The following is a 20,446-nucleotide window of genomic DNA, read 5'->3' on the forward strand; positions in this document are numbered from 1 at the left end:
TTGCTTATGCAGCAAGTCCATTTAAAATTCACTCCAGTAATTTAAAAAAATTAAAAAAATATCAACTTACTATAAACAATTTAAAATATGTATAATACAACTTTGTATGCTCTTCATAACATCATGAATATTCTATGTAAACAATAGATTTTGAAGAATTTACTTCGCTCACATTAGTTTCAGTGCATTGTTTCTGTCCACCTGTTATTTAATTTATTTCTTTTTTCAGAAGGGAACTGCCATATGTTGTCCCAAGTTAAAGAACTGATTTGGTTTAGAATCTTCCTTTCTCCACGCTGATTTGCAGAAAGGACGAGGGACAGGAAAAGAATATTTGGCCCATTTTTCACTCTGTCCATCTCCACAACTGTAGATCGGCCTCATCTTTCCAAGGCCTCCTGCCGCACCGCATTCGTACACGCGTTCTTGAACACTGAACACTGAGACGTTCCTTGGGACTGAAGTGGTTATATTACACAGGTACACATCACTGATATCACCTCTTTATCCAGGTACGTTTAAAGATACGGTTCTCCAAAAATCTTTCTGCATTCCATCACTCCAGTACTTGGCGGTCTGTCGCAATTATGGGTATTCTTCACTTGATTAGCTGTGAGACGATCATAGGCCATCTTGTACTCCCTGTCAAAAGCATCTGCAGGAACAGAAGAACAACTTCTATGTGTAAAACTAGTCTGCATGCATTCACCTTCTATGCTTATTTGAATAACTTCTAAAACGTACCTATATCAATGTTATCTCTTCCTAGGGCGACAAGTGAAAGAAACAGGATTTCTCTGTAAAGGCTCCTGAAAGTATAAGAAGAAATGTCATTTATGTACTGCAATAATAAACCACAAAACAACCTATATTAAAAATAGACTGAAGCATTTAAAGTTATTTTTAAAAAGTGGCATTTTGAACCTAATTCCTGATTGCAAAAAAAACCCCGCTAATATATAACTAACATTTAATAACAAAAATACACACAAATATGCACACTCCCTACTTGACTTCTCACCATTCAGAGGTAAGAAGAAAAGGAGGTGGCTGTAAAGGAGAGAGGAAAAAGTGAAAAGTAGTTTTTTTCCAATTATTTTCTACAGTAAATTTGTGAAAGTTATCACAAAGAACAACATAATTTACCAAACAGAGAGAAATTTGAGAACACTGCTGAAAACCAGTGCTTTTTTCTTCAAAAACCACATTAAGAAAATATAATTCCTATTATAATAGCCTTGTTGTTGTCCAACCTCGCTCCAGTTAGGCGTGTTTGTAATTCTTACCGCTGTCTTTTAATATGTGGCCATTTGTTCAGCCTCTCCAATATCTGACTCATTGGTCCGTACACATCATTCATCTTAATGCTTTTCACCATACTTCGCAAGAGCTCCTGATTAAAAGAGTCATCATCTTTTTGCAATAAATGGACCATTGGGTACTTCTGGGCTGAAAAACATTAGAAACGCTGTAAGAATAAATATATTCTTGGTGTAGCAAGCAGAAAGTTATTAAAAAAAGGCGGGGGGCTGTGTAAACTGTGAAAACGTTGACACATATGGAGTGAACAAAGAACAATAAATATCAAGTCAAAATAATATCAACGTAAGAAACAAACTCAGCAGCTGTAATGGGTCATGAGCTATTTTCAGGCATATGATCCAACACTGGCAACAAAATTCTTAGTAAGCAAATACTAAAAATAAGAAAACAAGCGAAGGGGATGAACTGTCAATACACGTTCAGTGCATCACTGAAACGTATTCCCGCTTATTCCTCCCTTCCCAATAAAGAAAAAGCCACTGGAGATACTGGCCAATGATTTGAAACAGATAAGCTGGAAAATAAAACTTGTTTGAGCAGTTTACTGCTAAACAAACAACCTCCCTCCCAAAACAAGTCACACAAACTTAGAAGAGCAACACCAAACTTAACACTCACTCTCAAACAAAAGAGTGCGATTTTGACCTGCAAGACAAAAAGCAGCATGATCAAAAACCAGTTATGTATCTTGCGTGAAGTATCCACAAAGACAGCTTTTTACAAAACAGTCTTCAGTTGCTTAAAATGAAAATTGTGCTTTAAAAAAAAGCCCAAACACCACAAAAAGCCACAAGAAATGAAGCTTACTCTGAGCATTCCACAAAATATACAGAGGCTGCCTTGGATCCTGATGCAGTTTCATGTTGTCCCATAGCATCTGAATAAGAACGTATTTACTGTCCTCCGACATACAGTTTCGTGGGATCTGAACAGGAGAATGCATACATGAAGATATTTTATTACAAAGTCATGACAGAGGACTTCCGTATTTAAAATACACTGTCAAATCTATAGGCCTCATGGTAAAAAGCTTTAATATTAAAACTACTGTAGAACTAAAGAAAACTAAATCTGACCCAGTGAGGTAGCAAATGAGTATTTTGCACATTTTCCTACAGTCCTAAAAACATAACCTCCTCTTCTTTCTACTGCTCAACTAGTCATCAAATTGCAATAAAACCAACTAGAAACTTAACTTCTTCCTAAGAGGTACTGAATTATCTAATGATATCCTATATAGGAAAACAAGCATCTGATTTCATACCTTGGAGTTTTTATTACAGTGCTCAGAAGAAAGTATTAATCCTGGTAAGTTGCTGGGCAAGTCCAAGCGTCTGAAATACCACACCAAATTCCAGAACACAATGGGATGGTGATCGACAAAGTCTGCCACTGTTATTGCATGATCCCCTTCATTTTCAAGTAAGCTCTCAAGCTCTTTCCACACCACCAGAGGACTGAGATAAGGAACTGTTATAGGATCAGGACTAGGTAAGCGCCATTCTAGGCCCAAGGAATCCTATCATAAAAGAGAAAAAAATGCCATTAGTTGGAATGTTAACAAACTTTACAAAGTCTTACGAATGCTTTTGTTCCCTAAGAGACACATCAATGTCTAAAAGCTACAACTAATGCTAGTTTAAATAATAAACCCTAGTATTTCTTGTCATTTGGGATGGTTAATTCTGTTCTCCTAATTAATGCTGTTTCACATTTCTCTAATCTATCGCACACTTAAAAAAAATGACATTTAAGGTAGAAAAACTACACACTGTTGGTCCTTGCAAAGTAGCAGGGAGGCTACCAGTAGGAATGATATGGCTGATCTTCTGGTTTTCCTTCTCATCTTCCTCCAATGGACCAAAAGTACTGATACTTCTTGCTACAGGGTGACTTGTACATTCTGACCCAGAGGTATTTTGTCTTCTTCCTGAGGGGATCTGGATACTTCTGGCACAAACACTGTCATGCTGCTTCGATTTGCTAGGTGAAAACCAAAAGAAAAAGAAAGAAAATGAAGTTAAGAATCTCAGCTTTTTGTTTTATCAAGAGAAAGGAGAGGCAGCAAGGAGATCCTCTCTCAAATTAATTTCTCCTCTTCAGAGTGTGTCTTAATTTATTTATGTTCACACATGCACATCCACAGAGAACCTGAGTAATTTCTGTGCAGAAAATGCAGGTTTACCTGTTTGAATTTGAATTTATGTCCTCTTGAACAGACATTAGGGATGTAGCGAGGCCAACGGTAGCTGTGGTGTTACAGGACTTCCCACTTTGATTTGAAAAAAGTGATGGGAACTGCATGTTTTCTGTCGAAGGGCTGGACTTCAGAAAATAACTGCAGGGAAAGCAAAAGCTTAATAACATCTAAAAAACCAAACAAAACCCACTTCAATTATGAGCATTCAAAACTGAGGAAAATTCAGATGTTATTACCGTCCAGGTCGCCGAAGGTCTCGGATTTCTATGCTTAAAAAAGGCAGAAATAAATTGCCACAGAATGGACAGGTGGTGTTGAGGTTTGAATCATCCGCTGTCCAACCTGCCATGATTTCTTCATCATGAACCAAGCAGTCACAAGTTCGACATCGTGAACAGCTCGAGATGAGGACCTGCATACAGCAGATAACAGAACTCTGCTATTACACTTGACTTTTAAACTATTCTTCTTTTACAAAGTAGTTAAAGTGACAGCCAAAATCTCTGCCCTTATATGAAACTGCTCAGCACTTGCATTCAAGTTCAGCCACGTATCTGTTACCAGGCTTTAAGCTGGAACACTTGGGCTTAAACTTGTGTATTTCAGGACAACTATTAAATCTTTAATCCAAACTGCATTAGCAGACAGCTGATATGGTAAAAGACTGGGATGAACATTGTCTGAAAAATTTATTAAATACAGTGATACGGTAAAAGACTGGAATGAACATTGTCTGAAAAATTTATTAAATACAGGTCTTTGTTCTACTGTAGTAGGCTGGGATCTGGAACTACGCTTGTAAAATAAATATACCTTAGCTAAGTGGGTTTGGTGACCCTTTCATGGCTTCCCAGAGTAAAACCAGCCAGTTATTCAATAGTATTTTTATTAACAATAACCCGTTATTTGCAATGTGTTTGCCAACACAATAGTACAGGAATATTTATGCAGTTACATAAATTATTCTTAGAATTTAAACACTTTTCTGCAGTGACTGCCTGTATAATAGAAATGAAGGGGGAAAAAAAAACCATGCAAGTGACCAGTAACTAATCCAAATCCACTGAAACCAAACCAAACCCCAAAAAGGAAAAAACCAGCCCCCCCAAAGCAGTGTCCTAGCAAAAAGCAAAATCTTACTAGAAGCTACAACAAGAAATAGCTAGTTATATATGTCATGTTTTTAAAATGTATAGTGCTATTTAAGTCTTGATATTTTCACTTTAAACAAATTTAGTGGCACAAGGGGTTGAGATGCGCGAATTCCATGGCATCCAATCCTCAAACTCCTGAGAATTGCAGCTTTAAGGATCAAAACATGTGGCAGCAATAGAGACATTTCTAGAGCAGGATTTGAAATGAAACCTACTCTGTCACAGAAATATTTATCTATCTTTCAGGGAATTAGTTTTAAGCTTTGAACTTGAACAGAGATCCAGATAGCATTTATATTTAAAGACATAGGCTTTTACGCATCAATTTAAATCAATAAATCATCCTGTACCTCCATAGCGTAGTTCTGAAACACACTGGTACTACTTGTACTGCAAGAAGATATCAACTCTGATTTATCAGGTAAAGGGAACTTTGAAAGAGAACCTATGAACAGAAGAAACACAAAGTATTAGTAATTCAGAACATGGTTTTCTGGTCAAACAATCCTGCAGTTATAAAACGTGTGATGGAAGATGCAACAAACCAGATATACTCAGAGAGAAACGTGAAGCTGGAGTGTGAGGCTGCCATCTGCCCAGCACCAACAACGGCAAAAATAAAATCTACCAACATAGAAATTCCATATGTTCAGTTTTCTTCTTTTACAACAGTTGGTAGCTTGGAAACAAGTTTTACACATGCAGTAATTCATACCCACACTTTGTCTGGACAAAAGCTAGGGAATTTGTGACTGCAGATATCCCTGACCCTACTCTATAAAGTTTGATAATTAGCTTCAATATTGGCTTATAGAAAACTGGAATATTTTTGTTCAGATCAATAAATGCAATGCACTTACCACACTGGTCAAACTGTTTTGATGAGCCATCGTGGGAAGCTGAGCTTTCCAGGCTTGTCCTGCTGAGGCCAATTCCCTTAATTTCTGAAGTGGTATTCTCCTGAGGAGAAGCACTTTCAAAATCATTGCAGACATCTTCATCAGTTAAAGAAGTAGATTCTGAGTCCAGAGCTCCAAGAGATGAAACACTTGCTCGGTCTGAATTTTGATCCTGAGAGAAGAAAACAAATTCCACTGAGAAAAGGCAAGGAGAGCAAAAATATTTCTGAAAATAACAGGCAGTCACCTTCTTTGCTTCAGTTTTTTTTCTTTAGGTAAGTAAGGGAAGGCAGAACAGTCTTCTCTGCCCTGTCAACACACTACAAGTTTTGTTTGGTCCAAGACAATAAAGTTGGGGTCCCAGCACTTCAAACATGATGAGAATTACTTAGTGCATATACTCCACCAGGATGTGTGTCATTCAGATAGGAGATTCATCACGTAAGAGTCAGTGATCAAACCTTGACAAAGATTTTTCCTTCATTTATAGGAACTTTGGTTTTGTGAGGGGAAAACGAATAAATACGAAAAATTACCTTTGAGGATGCAGCATACATTGCAAATTTTGAGTACCACTTGCTAGCCTTCTCTGCAACCCCTTTTCCAGCAGAAAACATGCTGCTTTTTAGAACATCAAACTTCGGAGTCAGCAGCGTATCCAAGTTGAATGACGGTGAAGACACAAGCGTTAGCGCGCTGGTTGCATCCTGTGGCTGTTCCTTTGCTGGGCTGATTGGGGAATAAGCTGGGGAGGACCAAAGCCTGTCTCTTGGCCTTTCTTCACTTTTTGCATGATAACTTTTGGATTTGGTAATACCAGACGGCCTCGGGGAGTTTGGGGGAAGGCTGGACCTCCTGCAAGGTTGGATTATTGTTGGGCTCTTTTTATTAGCATTTCTGTCATCGTAGGGTTTCTGCAACTCGATGCTCGGGGCACGGCTTGACAAAGGGCTGCTCATGTTGTTCATGTACATGACTATTTCTTCAGCTAAATCTCTCCTTGCAGATGGAGTAGAAACACTTCTATCATCGTCATCCTCCTCGTCCTCTTTCTGCTGTTCTGTCTCAGCAACCAGCAGGGACAGCGGATCAAATCCGGTTTCAACATCTGTCTTTTCAACTGGCTTTACTGGAAAGCTGCTTTTTCTTTGCAGCCTTCTAGATTTTTCACTGGAGGATTTCACTGCTGTAGATGCTTCAGGTTCTGCATCCAAGTCTTCCAGATCAAAGATAACAGGAGACTCTGTTTTGTCAGTGAAACTGCCATCAAAAGCTGCATCTTCATCACTAGATTCTTTCTCCAGGCTCTCTCTTTTAGACTCTAAAGAGGAAGTTCTGATATTAAGAGTTTTTGGCCTTATGCTTTTCTGTAATGCATTAGATAGGATTTTGGCATCAGCTCCTAACTTTTCAACAATTTCTCCAGGGTTTGCTTCCTGATTTATTCTATTTATCATGAGTCCCACTAAGCCATCTCCACTCAGGGTACGGTTCCTGCTTTCCCACGGTATCTCCCTTAAGTCAGCTTCTACTGCACTTTTATGTCTCTTTCTTAAGGATTTACTTTTTATAACTTCCGCTTCAGCAGCATCCTCAAAAGATGATGTAAACAGCAATCCCACAGAACTCTCTGAAAACCAGATGAAATAAGGTGTTTTATTTCTTGCTATGCAAGAAAACTCAGCAAAATTACAAAAGAATGCAAATTTTTCTCATCTCTCAAACAGTTTACAACCACTAAGAAATGGAATTCACTATTTATTGTGCTAGTGGTTGAAAAGTTGAATTGACCATGGCCAAAACTTTTAGGGAGGGTCAGACAAAAAAGCATTTAAAAGGGAGTCAAATCATACAACTCAAGAGCACTTTGAGAGACACCATCAAGAGAAGTCTCAGACTTATTTAGTTTTGGAGACATAATCTGTTATTAAGAGGTTTGAAAGCTAGGGACAGAAAAGGTAGCTAGGAAATGGCAAAAAAAGCAACGCTTTCTAACCTGTTGAACCAGAAATAGAGACAACAAAAGGAGTCATTATCAGAGAAATTTTCATAGTTTTTCCACAGCATAAATATGCCGACTTAAAAGTACGATATTACAGTATTTCAAGCACAGCTGGAAGTATTATAACAACAACCAGATTTGACAGCACTGAGGACTTGTGAAAATGCCTCAAAGTTTCTTTTAATTGTACTGCATAGAAACCTCTTGCCCATCTTGAAGGAATTTATTGTCGCTGGAGGTTATAAGGAAAAAACAAGACCTGGGATTTTGTAAGCAGATAACAAAACAAAAGCAACCGCAAGAACAAAATCTGGAAATGCAGAATATTCAGATTTCTCCCTGACACAGCATATGCAGATTCTAACCTGAACTCACTCCCACAAAGTTGCTCCCACAAATTTCATCGGCCACTGCCACTACAGTAAGAAAATACTCTAAGTTTTGTGGACAAAAGAACTCAGGCACACTACTTAAAGCTCTTGTTAGAAATGAAAGAGATACATATATATGTGTATATACATACACACACACACACACACACACAAAACTACACAAGAATCAGAATCTACTTTCTCTTCCACTCACCTGTGCTAGCTTCCGCTACCGTATTGTCAACTGTACCGTTGAGCCGCACTATACTGGAAGCAGCTTTGTCATTATCTGAGCTTTGATAATTCAGCTTAGGCAGGCAGTCACCACTCCCTTTTGTGCTCTCCACTTCTGACACTAAGTTGAAAAGGACAGACAGCATTTTAGTATCAAAGCAACTTGATTTAAATCTCAGCTTTCCATTACCTATTAGATGCTCTATGCAGGCTTAAGTGAGAGCATGTCATATACACCCTATGATGCACAGACTGGTATCTACTTGGGCAGAGGTTTTCAGGCTGGAACAACTGAACTAGGAATATTTAATTCCTGGCATCACTTTTATAACTGGAAGTTCCACAAGCTTCTGTACAGAGTCCAAGTAACCAGCACTTGCATATCAAAATGTATGGTGGTTGTGCAGACTAAGACCACCCCTGTTCACTTGCAAAGGATAAGAGTAAGGGTATTTTCTCCTGGTTTTGCAAGAGCTCAGGGCCAATGAGCCTGTCTTCATACAGATCTCACTACCCCCATGACCGTGACTTCTGACCATTACGTCCCCTTGACAAGGGCATAGTTAACTCAAATAGTAGGAAAGTGCACTGAAAAAATTTACATACTGTTATTGTTAGGAGAACATTAATTATAAAGAGTATTTTCAGTTATGTATACGGGAATCTATAGTACTTACACATTTTTATGACACAATCTGATTTGCTATATGCTTGCATAAAGCCTGTGCTGCTCAACTGCAGTTAAGGGAATCATGAGCAGCATATGTAAAACCTGAAAAAAACAAACCCCAGGTCCACAGCAAATCCAAAGTCCTTCTCATTTCTGTTGCACCTCCTAAATTTTGAGAGTTCCAGGGAGCTGAGTAATTTAGACCTGCTCTCACAGACCTGCAAAACTTCAGCTGTTCTCTTATGGGATTTATAAAGAAAACAGACTGGTAGAAAAGACTGTCCTGCAAATTATGCCTATAAAGCAATTTAAAGACAAAAACATTAAGCTGTAATTAGCATTAAGCCTTTATATTCCTGTTATCACTTATTTGAAACAGAGGAGGGGAAAACGAACTGTAATTTTAGAAGTTAAACAATTAGACATCCAGAAAATTACATTTAGAGGAAAGAACTTAAGGCATGGGCATAAACTGGCATTATCACATACACTCACTGTAAAAAGTCAGCTGCCCCACTTAGCTTTTGCTGAAATCCCCATTTATCCACAATGAACTATATATCTGCATTCACAAGATACATACGAGAACTGGAGTCACTCTCTCTCTTGTCCTCTTTTTGTTCTTGTATATCTTGCAGACAAGTTTTCCCTTGCTTGGCTTCTTCTTTGAACGATGTGTTATTGCCAACATCTGAAAGTCCCCCTATCGTAACAGGGCAATGACAGAACAAAGATGGTCGTGGTATTTAGTAGTGTGATATTGTTAAACAGAATAAATTGAATATCCACAGTAATTCAAAGACCTCTTATGAAGTAGATTCCAATTAACAGTGGACATCTTACCACCAAAAAAGTGAGGAAAATGATTGGCTTACTTCTACAGTATAACCATTGAAGCAATGCTCTACAGGATGAAACTGAAGTGGTAATTTGCAGCATACATGGGTTGTTTGTTTTTAATACTGTAGTAAAGCACTGCTTGTCTTGGATTCTGTTGCCTGCTTTATTTGAACAAAATGTCACACCTTTTCAAGAACTCTAAGATGCATCTAAACAGAGTTTCATTTTAGCATAGCATGTTTCTATGAGTTAACGCATATAATTCTCATCGTTTTACTCTGGAAAGTAAAAATATTGAAACAACGCAGTAGCAACCATGAGTCTGTTCGCAAAATAAGATTAAAAGAACCAACACCACACACAGAAAAAAACCCCTCTGCAAACATTCACATAATTATCACATGGATTTCAGGTTCAAGTTTTGTCTCCACGAAGAGCTGATACAATAAATAAAGAACAAACTATTTGGGATTCAAAGACCAAAAAAACCAAACCACCAACCCAAAACCCAAACAACTGCTCTTTTGAAAGTAATGTAAGAGTACTTTTGTCCTCCCTCTAAATGAATTTTATCAAATTCACAACAGAAAGCTATTTGAAGTTATTTTCTTATCAGCATGGAAGTGAAAAAAAAAAAGATGTGAATACTTTACCAGGAATTGCTGTATGTGATGTGCTTGCGGGCAGCTTTTTCAATGCTTTTTTAAACTGTGCTATTCCTAAAACAACGTTTCTTATTTTCATCCATAGGAAATAGCCACCTCGATTGCTTGAAGGCCACGTACTTTCCAAAACAGCCTATTTTGGAAATATCAAAGTCAAATAAAGTCATCCTAAGGAATAGTCAGGTGTGAAATTATTAACTTAATTCCAAATGAGGTTACAGTTATAGAGTTGTAAAACTATAAAAACAAAGACAACACAATTATTGTCTTTCTTCCAGTTACTAAAAATGACAGAAATACACCTGAACTGCTCCCTTATTCTGTCTGCTTCTATTTGCCTGGATAAAAATGCAATTTTTCCCTCTTGCTTAAAAAAACCTTACCTTATTGTAGTAGCCATAAGTAATAGCGTTAGGGTCAACACCAGCTTTCTGCATTTCAAAAAGCACTCTCACTGCTAGCACAGGCTGACCGTACTGGCCACACAGCTGCATGAGTACTCGGTAGCAAACCTGAAAATACACAGAGTCAAATACAGTCAAGCACATATTCTAGTCAATAAAACCCATGGGCTATGTCTGGAACGCTGGGGTTGATTTCTTTTACCTCATCAGGTGGATCTATTTTTTTGGTATGCATTTTCTGTAGCACATCGTACGCAGTTCTCAGAGCCCTGACTTTGGAATGGCACACTTTCACATAGGCAGGCAGGCAGATGAACCAAAGACCATAGCAGTGCCGTAACAAACACCTGGACCACATCTGTGGTATGGATGAGTACTTCTTTGCAATTTTGTGTGCGGATTTAATTTCCTGTAAAGAATCACAAAGATTATTTATGTATATTTATATATATTTCTATTTATTTACGTAAAGATTATTTTATTTATATTTACATGTTAAAACCTGAACATGTATCATTATACCTACAGAAACTGCAAAATTAATATGAACATATTCAATAGAATGGAAAATGAAAGTAGAGTAAGTGATACCAAAAACAGTTGCTGTGCAATATTCCCCACCTAAAAACTTGCATTTCTTTAAATTTATGTCTATTACTTTTGGTTTGCATTTTTGGTAGGAAATATTTGAAAGTTAGTCCAAAAAAACCAATTAGCATTGCTAATAGTCATTGTATCAATCCAAAGTACCTCATGCTACAAGAATAACAGCAAGTACCTGTTTAGTTCGTCTGAACATTGGCGAGGGGCTGTTGGGACTACTGGCTTTTGAGGACAGTTTGTTATTTGGTGCTGTGAGAAATCCTTCGGGTCGCTCAAACAAATCGAGTTTTAATACTGGAAATCCATTATAGCTGTAAAAGAAATGTGTCACTTAACTCCTCTAAGCCAGCTCCAAAGCAAACATGTCACATCGCAGCAAATGAAATCAATTACACAGTTACACTACAAGCTACATAGGAAACAGAAAACAAAAAAGTAAACCGTTTAAGCCACTGTTGACAAAGTGGTTTACTAATCTATCTGCATGACTTCATAAGCTTGCACAAACAGTCTCTTCACCTGTTATTTCAGTGTAAGCAACTTCAATTATAAATACATTTGCTTTCATAGCATTGTCTTTAATGTGTCAAACACATTAGTATTGATTTTAGTTAATACAAACAATCTGTGTGGCTTAGTCCCTCACAAGCATCACACGACAAACGTTTATAAAAATCAATACGAACAATATCAAACTATCTTAAAAAATTAGATTTAAAAATGTTTCTCAGAATTAATGAAGAAACCAACAGACAAACTCATTTGACATAATTACTAAATTAGTAACACCAGTTTTCAGTGATTCTTTGAAATGTAATCTTTCCAAAGAGTATCTGAACCTTTACCGTTATCTGTAGCAGCAGCAGGCATTTTACGTACACATTTCTACTTGTACTTCATGGCTATCACAAGAACCTAGAAATTAAACTCTACAAGGCAGCTTGTAAAGGCAGCATCCCACCGTGTCCTTAGGTTACCTGTATTGTAGAGGGTGCTCTTCACCATTTGGCAGATGAGGGATCTCAGGGGGTGTTATGAAAACTGTGTGCTCGCTCTTGTATGACTCATCCAGCTCTATAAGTCGTGTTTCCCCGGTTTTGTCCATATCTACCTGTAGAAGTTACATTAAAAGAAAAAGAAGTTACTAGTGGTGGTGTATTTTCTGCCATTAAAGCTGGGCAAAGTCTGTATCAGCACCAAAGGACTGCATCTCAAAAGTAAGGATGCCTGGCACAGTTATATTCACAACTGAAAGCGTTGCAACATTTTTGTAAACTTCACCCTGACACAATAATTGATGTTTAATGATATACTCTCAATTGACTGTTTGCAGGTAAATACTATAAGCAGTGGTACAAAGAGGTTAATCTTTCTGAAAACCATTTCTAGAACCATGCTTCCAACTGCAGCAGTAACTTGAAATTTATTTTCAAATAAGAAAATAAAAGCTGTTTTTCCCACCTCTATTTTAACCACTGGAAACAATGACAAACTTTATCCAGTTGTCAGATGCATACAGACTCTCCCAACAACACTATCTAGCAATTTCAGTTACTTACATAGTCATTAAGGTCATGCTAGTTAGCAGTGATTTCAGAAACACACATGCAGTCAAAGAGATAATGGAATAAAAATGCGTGCCCCTGCTTTAAAGGCAGCAGCAGAGATGAACTCCAAGGCTCCAGGTAGATCTCAAAGCATCAAACTGCAGGACCAAGTGCGAGAAAGCTGCAATTTTCTCAGGAATCTTTCAGCAATTTTACTGAAAGAATTTCATTCTGTTGCTTGAGACAAAAACAAAAAACCAAAGCAAAACTTGGCCACTCCAAACAAGACTTTGGGAAACTATGAACTATTTTCCTTTGAGAAAAGGAACAGACAAGCCTTTAAGAATATGACAATCTTCTTACTGCTACTGTTTGCATTACAGAAGCCACCGGGAACAGAGCAAATATAACGTGTATTACTGTCCACCTGAGAGCATTTACTTGCTATTTGTACTGGTATTTGTACTGCTCTGCTTCTGACCTTCTGTCACCAGTTGTCTTTGCTCCAACATCTCATAAGCACTGCTTCTGCTTGTGGCATGGGCCACGTCTCCATCCCAAAGAGCTGGCACTGTCAAAACCTATTTACTTCCTAACACACAGAATGTGCTTTTTAGTCACATACTGATAGCCCCAGTGTTCAGCTCAAATACTGTCACAGTTTACACTTCTAGCCACTATTTAAATGCTTTAAATGGAAACCAAATTACAGCCACATGGTACATTACTTCAAAGAAATGAGTAAGTAACCTGTGGAACCCAAGGATGCGTGTTCTTCATGCCGTGAGAGTTTAGCAACAGAGAATGAATGTACAAAAATAAGCATATTCACAGTTCTCTCCTCTCCAGTGAGGTAGAAATATATGAAGTAGTTTCAGTACAATTCTTGAATATTTAAAATTTGATAAACATACAGAGGTGTTCTTAATTACACATTTTACTGCATGAGACAGATGGAAAGCATTAACAAATGAACCAGCCAAGTAGCAAGAACATATGGCTCCTGAAAAGTAGAAATAAATGGAACCTTGCTTGACAATTTAAATACTCCTAAGGATGTAAAAACCTCCACAGCTACAAGCTTCACCAGTGAAATGCAATAAAACCAGTAGCTTAAATATATGTTGAATTCAGATCATCTTTGAATTCCTGAAAAAACCGTGAACTTTCCAGACCATTAAACCATATCTTTCAGTAGACAAAACGGGTAATCGATTACAGTCTCTGCTGCTGCTGCCTAGGATAAAACAACATGGAGAAGAGACTACTCTTCAGCTTAAACTGTTCTTATAAATTATCTGAGGCAGGGCTTAGTTTATACTTTATAGATAACTAATTTCACAGTACATAAAATTTGTCTCAACCCAGTGGCTTACAACCACCCACAAGAAAGTGCTGTATCATCGCTGAACCCATGACATCACTCTTGCATGCACCCTTTCAGGTACTGCTTTCACCTGCTGAAAGACATTAATACAGATATAAATATTCACTTTATTGGAATCTGATATTTGGTCAAAGTGGAGCATCCTGGGGAGAGCTCTAGTTCCTGTCTACAAGATCTCCTATTTTTAAACACTGCCATCCAGCAAAGCAAGCGCTGTGTTGAAGGTTTTTTAACTGAACTATAAGATAATCGAGTGAACATTACAGAAATGTTTGTAATTAAATCAATTTACAACCCACCAATACCTGCAACTCACGCTGTAGAACTGTGAAGCACACTTTCGAGAACCACTCGTAATAAAATATTGAGACTAGCAAAAGCTATAAAGAGCATTAAATACCATTAGGTGATGCCTTTTTATTTCTCTCAAAGTTAACTGCTTAAAGATTTGTTTTCAAAACAACTCCTTTTAGCTCTCCTGCACCTTCAAAGCAGAAATAGCCATAAACAGAAAGTGCAAATAGCAGTTTTCATAGTCTCCAGTATTAATTCCTGTGGAACAAACAGCAGATGACCTACTTTACAGGAAATCCTAGACAACCGCACATTACTTAAACATCAGCGTCCCAGAACAGCATTACAGGTAGCCAGTGAGATGACAAATAGCTGTGGAATTTCTTGTGATATTAATAAAAACTTATTTCATGTTACAATAGGAGCAGTGATATAGGATTGTGGGTTTCAGTTCAGCTCTTCTGGAAAAAAAACCTAACGTGAAAAGAATTTCAAGCAAAATCCTTTTGCAGACCACCTTTGGAAATACAATGAATTTTCAAAAGCTAATTAAAAAAAAAATCAAGGAACCTTCTATTAATAATGACTAAAAAATAGTGAGACTGCCTTGTATCTTTTAGTGGGCTGCTCATCTACCCTATTCCTAAATGGCTGCACAAACTATTACACAATCCATTAAAATGCTCGTAGTTTTATCTAAGGAATATAATTCTCTGATAGAGAACCTCAAAGTTGCTACTTTACAGGCAGAATATTACAGTTATTATCATGTGCCAGTGTTTAAGAAGCTTACATGTATGTGAAAATTAGCACTTGAATTTCTTCTCATGATATCTTATTTGTACTTTGACAAATTTGAAGCAGAAAATGAAACAAAACCCACCAAGAAGAGGAAAATGGAAGGCTACAGTGACTAGAAAAGAGGAAGTAAAAGAAAAAATAGAAATAAACTAGCACTTCAATACATTCTGCTTGTACTATATCACGTAATGTAACCAAAAGCAGAAGCTACAAAATCACATGCACATGAAGACATGCTTACTTTATCTACGCAGTCATCAAAAAAGGCAAGGCTTGCGTCCTTATCGCTCACGAAAGAACACTCTTCGATGAAGCGAATAAACATCTGAGTTTTGGTCATCAGCGTGTAGAACTTCTGATGTGAGCGATCTCGACTTTTGAGGAAACCTGGAAGTGAAGTCAGAAGCACGTAAGAATGCCTAAACCAGAAAAGCCCTCACCAGAAGTCAGCATGCGTTCGATTACTGAGCAATGGCCTTTCTGTAATCTCTGCTATTGCTATGCAATTTTTTCTCCACTTATATCACTACCACCATTTCCAACACTAACACTGCAAGTGTTTTTAGTCTTTAAATGAGAGAGCATATAAAATAACAAATTAATACACATAAAACGAGTTTCTGACTCTTCACCTTGCAGTTCAAAGAGGGAACTTGCATCTGTGGCTGTTTCAGAAGGCGCCTCCGTTATGGGCCTGAGATAAGACCTGTAACCTTTTAGTATTGAGGCCATGAAACACAGAAATGCTTCCTGGATCTCCAAATCTAACAGATGCAGCTTCTTCCCAGAATTAAAGTCATAGTCATTCATTGCCAATTCCATTAATGCATCTTCTCTTGGTCTCTGTTGCACTGTGAACAAAAACAACATTAGAATGTTTCACATTATCATTTTTTACCCAATATTAGTAAAACAATTCTTTATTCTACTTGATTCACTGATTACTGCACTCAATAGTTTGAAAGAGATTAAAATATATGCAATTAAATTCAGCCACGACATGCCACAATGATTCAGCTTGACCTTATACAACTCATGTATCTCTGGGTAATACCAAAAGTAAGACACATTTACCTTTTCAGTGCATTAGTTACTACAGCAACAGAAAGAAGGTCTTCATTAGGTCCTGGCCTACTCTTTGCTTTACTAATTCCTTCTCATAAAAGCTCTGCACTTTCTTTGGTAGGAGAATAACATCAATGCAAAGGGATATCTTTCAAGCACCATGAGATATATATAGGTGTATGTACATATATATGTGGAAGCCTTCTCCACCTGAAAAGCCCCTACATGTGTTCAAATCTCTGGACTTAAAGCACAGATTTTCCTGTCCTGTATGAAAACATTACGTTTAATGTAATGGGTGACTTCAGAACATATTTAATTAGCTATATTTATCTATTAACGTGGCACACTATAGCCAATGTAAATCTTACTATGTACTTTCCTACTCACATTCTGCCAGCTGCTGATATAAATTATTTAAAGTGTTCATCAGATTTTTACAAGGTTTCTTTGGTAAGATCTTCCATGCAATAGCTTTCTTATCTCCAGTTCTGAAAGGAAAAGTAAAAGTGAGTATACACTGGAATAAGCATGTGTACATAAGACTGAATTCAGAGGAATTTTTTATCCCACCACAGTAATGGGAGAACAAACACAATTTGCTTCATTAAAACGGGACTGAAAACAAACCAACAAAGTGAAACTTTATTCACTGTATGGAGATTTGATCACCAATGCCCCACATTTCAGGATGATGATGATGCAGCCACAGCCTTTAGCACTGACATCAATTCACTAACAACTCACAAGAGATGGATTATTAGTATTAAGCACCTGCCATTGCACAAGTGACCACCACTCATGCTACATTCTGAGCTTTAATTACTTAAATTAAGATGGAGGTAATGACTGGAATGCTCGCAGTAACCTGAAATCAATCTGATATGGTAACTTGTGCTTAGTGTGTATAGATTTGGACTCAACTATATCATTCTCATGATGGGAAAAAATGACAACATTCTTTGTCAACAGAGGGCACCAGCAAACCTCAATACCTTAACGGTCACAAAGCTGCAAGAATTGCAAGCATTTGTTTGACACCTTTTTCCCATACAACAAAGCAGAATTGATCTGATAAGAATAAGAAAATGTATAGAAAAATCAGCTAAAGGTAGAATGAAAACAGAACTAACTGGAAATAAATTACTTTCCATTAATTAATATGCATGACAATTAGACAAAAACTTGAGAGCTGAATTGCAATACAAAGTTGGTATCAGCATAAAATCCTTAACAAAAATTTCTATTTACAAATACTTAAAATATGCAATCTTCTTTAAATCCTCACACAACTACTGAAGCAAACATAAACTTACAAATAAGAAAATTTAAAGAAGGAAGACTGCTGAAAGACTGCTACCAACAGGAGGGTAATATGAAAGATCACTGAGCAAAGACTTTGAGAAGTTACACTAAGTATATACTAATATATATATTAAGCATTATACCCAAATAAAGGTTTAATTCTGAAACATAAGTTTAATTAATTTTTCATGGTTTAGAATCTTGAATTTGAAGCCTTACCCTCTTCTGTCTATTTTTGTATCACATCATCACAAGCAAATAAAGGATTGTTTTGAATATCATAACTGTTTTACAACAGTTTTAGCAGTGCACAGCTGTCCCTTACTTGTATTTCAGACACTAGATAATCAGTAATACAGAAAAATGTAGTACTGAGTTCTGAAAGAACTACTGTAATACTGTTATTTCAGTTTGTTAACGATGTCATGATTCTAAGTCTTAATTAAGACTCTCTCACCCATGAAGGTTCACACCTCGAATTCTCAACATGAAGTTCCTACACTTCATACTGATATGGAGTATGACTTAATTGTTCCAATTTTCAAGCAGATGCCCATGCGAATATGCTAGAATTTTTTCAACACTAAGAAAGCTAATCATGAAGAATAAAAATGACTGTTCTCCTCCAGGGACTATGAAGTGAGACACAATATGGTTAATCCAGGAAATGTGCCAATGCGTGCAGTAAGATTTTAATGAAATAGAATAAAAGGCACTAATGTTCCATGAGGATTGTACCTCTGTGTTGAACAGGAGCTATCATTTCTGGTGTACTCGCTTCAAGAAAGATGAGATATTAGAATGTCCCGAGGTTTAAAGCAAACAAAATCCCCCAAAGTTTTGCCAAAAAGCTAGTTTTTGCTTTTGAAAACAGGAAGTTACAAACTTAACATGGAAAAATATGATACATAAATACTTACTGAGAAATAGTATTGGTATCTAGGTCAACACAGCTAACATCTGGTGGAGGGTCATAGAGATCAAAGTATCTTGAATCAATTCCCACTATGAATGGGCACGGTGCACTTAACACATCAGCCAGTGCCAAGGGACACAGAGGAATATATGGGCAAGGCCAGTGGAAGGGAAAGATCATCTTTGAAAATATGCAGAGACCAAAACATAGGTTAAACATGTATAATAATATAGTCTATGCAAGTATAAACCACACTTCATTAGCTACCACTTCAAAATTATTCAACATGGCAGATAACCGTTACTGAATATCTAAATGCAGATTATTAAATTAAAAGATGCACTAATTTCTCTAAAATTCAATGTGTTTAATTTGCAGAAAAAAAGCTCTTCAATATAAAAGACTATATCTAGTAGAGGTAGCAAAAGAAAATCACATGCGTTTAAAAGTCTTCTGCAATAGGGAATGCAGTGCTATTTGGGAAAACTAGCAACTCTTATTCAGTGCATTGTGATGCTTATTTACAATATTTACACAGAAAGAACCGACAACAGTTACTCTCTCTTCTTTGTGAGATGTCATTAGCAACATGAGTTTTTCCTCTCTAATGATCTTTATTTTTATTATTATTTTTAAGTAACCTTTAAGCCTAACAACAATACTGTTAATTTTAGATTTCATCTTTCTTTTACTCAGAGTTGTATGATTAAAAGAATGTTACTTACAGAGACTAATGCCTCTGTCACACTGGTAAGGACTGAAGGTCGCAATGAATGGATGAGAATTTTATGTTCCGTCACAGCGAATACAAGTAGAGTTACAGCATTTTCAGGTCCTAAATTCTGAAGTAGTGTAGAAAACTTGCCTCCACTGTCACAGAATATATAAACAGAGGGGTGAGTTACAAGGGACCATAAAACCCAGAAATGTTCAATGACAAAACAGAAGACAAGGCATTGGAATAGGATTTTACAAACTTAAATCTGCAAATCTTAATTTTAAAGAAGACTGCAAGGCAGAGTGCTGGTACACTTCACTGCTCAGTGCAGAGTGGTTACTTCCCAATATTCACCATCGTTCCTTGAGTCTCTTCAATCACTCCAGACTATTTTCAGGACACATGCATGATGATTTTTCTTGCCGAGAAGCAATTTACAGGGAGACAACGCATGTTTCTTTAATCATTCCCTTGCACAGAGACAGGAAGGTTCAGACAGCCACAGAACTCCTTCAATTACCTGGCAGTACAAAAGCTCTTGGGAGCCCAGGTACCAACTCCCAGTAAGGGGATCTAAAATCTGTATTCTGCATCAAAAACCACTGACATTTGAAAAAATACAGCTATTGCTCTTTAGGTATGTATCCTTGTCAGGGCACAGGTTTAATCATACAAATAAACCTCAGATACATAGCTACAGAAGGCACCAGACAAGCTAAGTTAACTTGCACAATTACAACTCAAAGTACCAAATCTTTTCTGCAGTGTGAATCAGAGCACATTTCCCAATTCAACAGAAGATACTGCTACTTGCCTCAGCGGAAGGGGTGAAGACACAGGTTGGCTAAGAATCAGGTTATCATGCGGAGAGAGCTGCAAAAAAGGTTTTTAAATACATTATTTTTGTTCTGAAATTTAGAAATATATATTAGAAATCATGCAACTATAACAAAGAACTTGTAAAAAGAAAATTTAAACTTAGCTGAACCTCATATAGCCCAGTACAGCACTGTAAGGAGTACCTTTCAATAAAAACCAGGCAAAGTAC

The 20,446-nt window shown here is 37.1% G+C and overlaps 1 protein-coding gene across 1 annotated transcript in view; it reads right to left on the bottom strand.

Annotated features, from left to right (window-relative positions):
• Window positions 1-518: 518 nt before the first annotated feature.
• DENND4A (DENN/MADD domain containing 4A) overlaps window positions 519-20,446 on the bottom strand; it is a 29,759-nt gene continuing 9,831 nt past the window's right edge. The window contains exons 7-30 of the mRNA XM_010190879.1: window positions 20,213-20,271; window positions 19,406-19,550; window positions 18,685-18,860; window positions 16,850-16,950; window positions 16,027-16,245; window positions 15,636-15,781; window positions 12,343-12,476; window positions 11,541-11,676; window positions 10,965-11,171; window positions 10,742-10,870; window positions 10,347-10,491; window positions 9,437-9,556; window positions 8,148-8,304; window positions 6,113-7,202; window positions 5,565-5,748; window positions 5,028-5,122; window positions 3,760-3,935; window positions 3,509-3,661; window positions 3,096-3,306; window positions 2,588-2,842; window positions 2,131-2,248; window positions 1,287-1,449; window positions 745-809; window positions 519-655 (exon numbers count right to left, since the gene is read on the bottom strand). Of these exons, the coding sequence (XP_010189181.1) occupies window positions 519-655; window positions 745-809; window positions 1,287-1,449; window positions 2,131-2,248; window positions 2,588-2,842; window positions 3,096-3,306; window positions 3,509-3,661; window positions 3,760-3,935; window positions 5,028-5,122; window positions 5,565-5,748; window positions 6,113-7,202; window positions 8,148-8,304; window positions 9,437-9,556; window positions 10,347-10,491; window positions 10,742-10,870; window positions 10,965-11,171; window positions 11,541-11,676; window positions 12,343-12,476; window positions 15,636-15,781; window positions 16,027-16,245; window positions 16,850-16,950; window positions 18,685-18,860; window positions 19,406-19,550; window positions 20,213-20,271 (4,521 nt within the window). The remainder of the gene's footprint in view (window positions 656-744; window positions 810-1,286; window positions 1,450-2,130; window positions 2,249-2,587; window positions 2,843-3,095; window positions 3,307-3,508; window positions 3,662-3,759; window positions 3,936-5,027; window positions 5,123-5,564; window positions 5,749-6,112; window positions 7,203-8,147; window positions 8,305-9,436; window positions 9,557-10,346; window positions 10,492-10,741; window positions 10,871-10,964; window positions 11,172-11,540; window positions 11,677-12,342; window positions 12,477-15,635; window positions 15,782-16,026; window positions 16,246-16,849; window positions 16,951-18,684; window positions 18,861-19,405; window positions 19,551-20,212; window positions 20,272-20,446) is intronic.

The sequence above is a fragment of the Mesitornis unicolor genome, unplaced genomic scaffold (genome assembly GCF_000695765.1).
Source record: "Mesitornis unicolor isolate BGI_N332 unplaced genomic scaffold, ASM69576v1 scaffold10778, whole genome shotgun sequence".
In the NCBI taxonomy this organism is placed as follows: Eukaryota; Metazoa; Chordata; class Aves; order Mesitornithiformes; family Mesitornithidae; genus Mesitornis; species Mesitornis unicolor.